The 6,746-nt window shown below is 46.2% G+C and overlaps 1 protein-coding gene across 1 annotated transcript; it reads right to left on the bottom strand.

The window, feature by feature from the left end:
- Positions 1 to 1,634: 1,634 nt before the first annotated feature.
- Positions 1,635 to 5,175, bottom strand: LOC131294100 (uncharacterized). The gene is made up of 5 exons (XM_058322150.1): positions 5,087 to 5,175; positions 3,168 to 3,387; positions 2,870 to 3,100; positions 1,941 to 2,804; positions 1,635 to 1,868 (listed from the first exon to the last, which is right to left on the bottom strand). Exons 1-5 carry the CDS (start codon positions 5,173 to 5,175, stop codon positions 1,635 to 1,637), a joined length of 1,638 nt encoding a protein of 545 aa, XP_058178133.1.
- Positions 5,176 to 6,746: the final 1,571 nt, after the last annotated feature.

Genomic DNA, 6,746 nt, shown 5'->3' with positions numbered 1-6,746 from the left:
AGCACATCTTCAAATGCTAGTGTTTCTTTGTTTCGTGCTAGCCCTATCCGTGGCAATCCCCTACCGACGGATGGTTGTGCAGTTGAAACCCACCGACGAGGACGTAGTTGGCTCGTGGACTTGACTAACTTCGAGCCCCGTCGAGACTTATCGCGGGCTGCTGCAGCGCGTACCGAAAATCAACTGACATGGCAACTTTCCCGAACCACGATGGAGCAAGACGGTTTTGTTAGTTGGTTTTCCCGCCAGTTCCCATTTGCTTTATCAACTTTTCGCTACTTCGCGGCGAAGAGCGAGGGATAGCGGATTGGAGTACAGCAGCTGCATTGTCCTGGGGACACTTTTCCAGTCTGGAGATTCATTGCAGCCGACGTTGGGATCGCCCTTGTTGCAAGATTTCAATGAGCCCGTTTTTTTCCATCACGATGACATCCAGACCATCCGGGCTTGTCTCAACAGCACGTTTCCAAGCTGGGCTCCCCTTTTGGTGGAGACAAACCCTCTCGTTCGTCTGCTTCCATCGCGGGGAAGGATGCAACGAGCACAGGAAGTGGAAGGAGCTGGTGAATAATTAAAAATCCATTTTCCCCGACCAAACGTGGGGCGTCGGTTAGCATGTGCTTTCTCTAGCCACCCCACCCCGAAAGCCAAAGCCGAGAAGGAGTAGCGAATTTAAGTGGATTGTCAATATTTTACTTCCATTTCATGCCACGTTTGCGACGATGATGTCCCAGGATAGTTGAAGAAATAGGTTCGATTAGTACACTGCTACTGCTTCAAGGGTTCTAATGGCAGCAGTTGCATATTTCCAATTGTTTTCTAAAAGGTTTTAAGCTACAAGCAGTAGATGCAGCATCGTTAAGTTGATTTGAATTTACATAACTTTTTTTTAAGTCCAAATTGAACGACGAGTTCTTCAAGCACAATGCATCGGAGAACATGAAAATAATACGTTAGAATGACTACGAAATTGTGTTGATGTCCTTTTTCTCATAACATTAACATAACCGACATTGAAATCGAAGAGGATTTTTAGTCTAAAACTGGCTTTTTGAAATAGGAAGATTTTCCAAGTTAAATGTTTGAATATATCCTAAAAGAAGGAAGGTGATTTTGGTAACTTTTACATCATTATGATCAAGAAATGTGTGAAATCGTTAGAACAACATTGAAAAAACCTCCATAAACTTTGCGTACACTGTTTGCAAAAGTATTCTCTAAAACTCAAACGAATATTCCAAATTTGTACGCTTTATTGTGCACTAAGTATTCAGCAAAAATACATTGTTTTCTATCATCTCGCCACTGGAGATAAAATCTACCTGGCACGAATGAGCCATTTGCAAGTTTCTGTTGTTTTATTCCTTACTTTCAATTCTCCTCTTACGTACACTTTAAGCACACCTCGTTAATCGCTAAACTAATAAGTAAAATAGTACAGGATAAGAAAAGATACTTCCATCGTCCGAATGACATCGGACTCCCTTTCCTCTCTTCCGACAAGTGGAAACCCTCACAACGCTACATACTACACGAAAAGACACGCGTAATAGTGTGTTCCGGCTTGATGTTATCTGTTTTTAAGTTTGATTTTTTTGGCGTGTTAATGAATACTTCCTATCATCGATAGGGCTCTAGTTCGCCGCGTCCTGACTCGGGACGTCCTCGACCTCGTCGGACGAGATCCGGTGCGGACCGGGACCCCGCACACGGTTGCTCACCTCGGCGAAGCTGCCCTTGATCTCGTCCAGCGCCTTGCCGAGTCCATGCTTGATCTGGTTGAACTCCTGCGTCACCATCGACAGCCGTCCGAGCAGATAGTTGAGGTTGGAGTCCACCTCGCTCATGCGGTTGGTAATGAGAGATACCTAGGAGGTAAGAGTAGGTGTAGGAGGTTAGTGTTCGAACCGAAGGGGGCACGTGTGTGGTGTGGCGGTTACCTTTCCTTCCATGCTGTCCATTGTGTTGAGCGTACCGTTGACGTACGTTTCCGTCTGCTCCTGAAGCCTGTCGAGGGCCTGCTTGCTGGACGAGATCTCCTGATACATGATACCGATCTGACGCCACACCTGACTGATCTCCGTCTCGATCTTGGAGCTCAGGTTGGCCAGTGCACCATGATGGTTGTCCAGGATCGTCTCACCAATCGCGTCGAAACGTTGCGAAACGGTCGTGTTCAGGTTGCCCGAGCTTGTCTTTACCACGTCACCTACCTCGCGCACGATCTGCAGGATACCGTAGTCGATGCCACGCTTGGCATCCAGAATGTTCTCGCCTGCCTTTAGCAGGAACACCGACAGCTGTGACATCGTGTCGTTCATCGACGTGAACTGCTGCTTGGCGGTGTTGTGGAACGCTTCGGCTGTCGTCAGCTCCTCCGTGAGTGTCTTCAGGATATCGTCCACGGATGTCTGCAGCACCTCGTTGTTCTCCTTGATGCGGGTCGCCGTCTTCGTGAAGCTTTTGTCGGACGCGGTCAGTACCTCCAGGCGCATGTCGTTGATAGCGTCCAGGGTTTCGTTGACCAGACCTTGTATGAACTGCTTGTCGGGCAGGGATCCTGCGACTGCGGCCATCTCCTTTTCGTTCGGACGAGCCGTCACGCTCTCCGCCATCGTGCTGCTCAGGCTCGCCAGCTGCTTCAGGACGCGATCCTCGAACTCTACATTCTGGGTTGCGATCACCGGACTGGTGAGGTAGAACTGGGACAACTTCTCCTCCATCTTCCCGATGATCTCGTCCGCCGAGGAGAGCTTCGAGTTGACCAGCTTCTCCGTTTCCTTCAGCAACTGCCGGTTGACGTCCTGCAATGGAGATTATTGATCTCATAATGCTTACAGTTAGGAGGAGACCTCTCATAAATACATACCTCGGTAGCATCTCGATCACTCTTCAGCTCAGCCAACTCTCTGCGTAGCTCCCGAACGGTAGCGGCGACCTCGTCCAGCTTGCTTCCAACGCTTTCCTCATCATCGTCGCGACCAATGGAACTACGTGATTCCAGCGTTTGAGCATTGCTCTTCAGCCAGGTGAGGATACTCTCAAGGGTTTGGCTTACATCAACCTGCTGTTGATTAAATTTGGCGATTTCTCCTCCATGCTGAAAATTCCACAAGAAACCCATAAGTACAACCAAATTTCTAGCTCATTCCTGTTCAGTCCCTCACCTGTAGAAGGGCGGTCTCGATCTCACCGGTGCGTCCTTCCATGCGTCCGATCATTCCTGGCAGTGGTTCCAGGGCGCGTAAGTTCTTCTGCACCAGAATCAGACTCTTCTTGACCTGCTCGGCGTGGGCTCGCTCGCGTTGCTCGTGACGTTCCAGTTTGTTGTCCAGCTGGTTATATGAGTGTACCAGCGACAGGATGGCATCCCGAATTTCCTGGTTTCTGTGGGAATAGTCAAACCATAAATTATTTTTTGGTCTGGAAAACTTTCTGAAAAATCATGAAAAGCGTCACAACGATAATCCGTCTAATAGTAAATGTTTTGTAAATCAATCTTATCCTAAAATAATGTACTTAACACAATATTTCTGGTATTACAATGAGGAGTTTAAATTAATTTGAAATGTTTGAATTAGCTTGCCCGTGAAGCCATCGTGTTTATTTGTTCAGAGTTCATTTCCAAAATCGGATTTCATTCCGACTTTCTGCAAAACAACTCGTCATAACAAACCATTAAAACCGACGAAAACGGTTCCGACATGGTACGGTTTTCCTGTTTACATAGTGTGCCATGGATGCATTCGCAACTGCACGCACGCTGCACTTGCGGGAATCACAAAGACGCAGTTCTTTTTCGTTTGGGAAAACTCCACGCCAAAACAATTTGACCGCTCGCGGAGGCGGATCGGATAAACATTGGTTCAGACCTAGATTGACGTGGTAAATATAGCTCAACCTAGGCGACCGTTCGCAGCTTCCTTCCATTGTGTCTAGCGGTGCGAAAACATTCCACTTCCGTTTGCATTTGTGCACATGGTTTTGCAACAGCCGTCAGTCAAAAAAAGGGAAATCTATCACCGCTACTGCATCGTAGATAGCATCTGCCAGAATGGAGATTGAAAAGGGAAGCGCCTGGCGTAGCGATCGTTAATGTAAACGAAAGTCATATGCCGGGAAAGTCATCTGTCAAGTAGAGATCGCTGTCAATAAAAACCGTTATGATGCGCCACAGGGTAAACGGCTGGATAAATCCTAATGGAACGAAAAGCTGTAAAGTATAGGAGTGTTTTAGAAATATAGCTTCCAATCAAAGAAGTAAACGTTACACATTAATTCCAGAACAGCAAAGCCACTTGAAATTTGAACTCAAATCTTCCACCGTATCTTCCACTCGACCACTCGACACTCGATCTTCCAAAGGTTCTTACAGAACGGGATCCAAGTTGAAAGTAGTAGAGGACAGGGCAAGGGCCTGCGGCGTGTAGATTCCACGCTTTTCGGGCTTAAGTTCTACCAATTACGATCAATTAATGGAACCCAATGACGGCTGATGGTGGAAGGACTGTTGACCGAGCGAACCCCGTGACGAACCCTGATCGTCTGCCATCGTCCGTTCGGGTTCATTGCCACCCGGTGATAGTGAAACGTACGGACGTACGCGCGCCGGGGTCACGTCCACGATGAAGAACCGCATGCCGACCATGAAACAGTGCGATCCCTTGTTCGAACGCATCCCATCAGGAGGAGAGTTCAAACGCATGGCGCGGACCTTGGGTGAGCCAGTGGCCCTTGCAATCATTTTTTCGGTTCGCGGATGGTTGACTCCGAACAAACCGAGCACTCCTTTCTTTCCTGTGCCAGCTATTTCTGGACGTTGGAAAAACAGTTGGGTTTGCAAGGCGAAGGAGATTTGGCGCTATAATTAGTTTTTGGAAAAAATGAAATTTGTTCAATTGGCTCGATTTTTAAACAGAATGAACAAATTATAAAATTAATAATAAATATGTTCTTTGAGAAATTCCATCTCGAAATTAGTGCAGAAAAACAGTTACTCAGAGGAAAATCAACTGTGGTTTGAGTTCCTTCAACGAACGACTTCTCATAAAACATACCAACTCCCAGAAACTCGTCCCGTACTTACGTTACTTCCGTCGCTGTATGGGCTGCTGACGTTTGGCCCAAAAAGGTGCCGAGGGCTAGCAGAACTAGCCAACAGAATGTGTTCGTCATCGTGCCTTAGGGGGACGGTCCGGCTTGGCTGCACTAAAAGATGGATCTAGAGACAGAATAGGACATTAGTAGTAGAAGTAAAGGCATCTCTACCATCTTCTCAGAAGGGAATGGAATATGCTGTTTCTCCCTCGTCGCTCCCAAAACCCAAATGCATCAAGATCGAGCCGAGTACTTGAAGTACCCTAAGCATCCTACATCGCTGCGTCATCTGGCAACAGATTGGAACAGTTATTTGAGGGACGACCCTTTCACCAACAATGTTAACCACACTGTTAGCAACTTTAAGATCTCCTTTCCGTTGATAAATGTTTTGTGAACATAATTTTTTAATAATATAGAATTTTTATGATCTTGAAGGGATTTAAGAATCCAACCGATAGCAATTAAGAAATTGGAAGAATATTCATACAATTTCTATATTATTCCACATCTATAACAAAGGATTGGAAATTAATTTTATGAAAAGAAATAAAACAAAATATTTCTTTAGCTTTCAATATTTTCTATTCCAAGAACGCAATCAGGCTGCGGGACGCCTTCAAACAACCATAACTTCGTCTCGCGTGGCTAGCAGCTGATCATCAAATAAGATCTTTGTATATTAAATCGCATTTCATTTTGTTTCAACAACCGGCGCTTTCCGTAATCGGAATGGAATCGTGCAATAATACTGTCGTCATGTGCAAACTGTCCATATGATGTCGAAGTGCTGGCTGGCATCCTCCTAACCGACAATCGTACGCGTTTCCTTGTTGATATTTTGAAAACGTTTGCGTTCCGCTCGACCGGTACCGGTTGGTTGTTTGATTTTGTGCTGCTGGCACGAATGATGATGATAAATTGCTTTCAAATTATTCAATATACCAATTGGTCAGTGTTCAGTGGCGAGTCCTTTTAGCTCAATGGCGCTCGGTTGTCTTTTACATTCCCTTCGTAAGCGGGTTTGATTTACGTTCACGACTCGTGTGAAAGATTTCGCATGGTTTGTACCAATTAGCAAAATGTGTCTTCGGGCTGAAATTTCGATGCTCGTTAAATTAGAACAATTGCCGATGACTTTACAACCTCGCCGGTCGTCACAAATTACACTCGCCAACGAGGTCCGCAACAAGATCGCGGACGAAATTGATAGGCCGCAGTTATATATATTGGTTAGAAAGATCCCCACCCGTTGTTGACCTTTCGGCAATCTGGATTTGTGCGCCGTGTTTGCCCCCCCTCGTGCGTCCCGTCGCTCCCAAGGAAGGCTTCAGAGCCGGGACTTCAGTTTGCTGATAATCGATTTACGGTTTGTTTCACCCCGATAATGGCCCATTCAATCGGCGACCAGACGGCACCGGATGGATTGCTGGATGGAGAGAACACTTGAGAGAGGCTGGAGGGATGTGTTTTAAGAGGAAAAAAAACAAACAACCCCCAATCCTTGAGAACGCGAACGGAAAGTGTTCTTCGAATGGGTGAAATTCTCAATTAAAATTACAAGCAAATGGATCCAATTGAACCGCAACTCTGGCGCCGTTATTTCAAACCGAACGATCAAGTGCGGAAACACCATTTTGCGACAATAA

The sequence above is a fragment of the Anopheles ziemanni genome, chromosome 2 (genome assembly GCF_943734765.1).
Source record: "Anopheles ziemanni chromosome 2, idAnoZiCoDA_A2_x.2, whole genome shotgun sequence".
Taxonomy (NCBI): Eukaryota; Metazoa; Arthropoda; class Insecta; order Diptera; family Culicidae; genus Anopheles; species Anopheles ziemanni.
This window is presented reverse-complemented; position numbering and strand designations above follow the sequence as displayed.

Excerpts from the sequence above, each read along its gene's own strand:
- LOC131294100 (XM_058322150.1), bottom strand. The coding sequence starts at position 5,175 with ATGACGAACACATTCTGTTGGCTAGTTCTGCTAGCCCTCGGCACCTTT. Across the intron at positions 3,101-3,167 it reads TCGAGACCGCCCTTCTACAG|CATGGAGGAGAAATCGCCAA; the intron begins GTGAGGGACTGA and ends TGGAATTTTCAG. Across the intron at positions 2,805-2,869 it reads GTGATCGAGATGCTACCGAG|GACGTCAACCGGCAGTTGCT; the intron begins GTATGTATTTAT and ends TCTCCATTGCAG.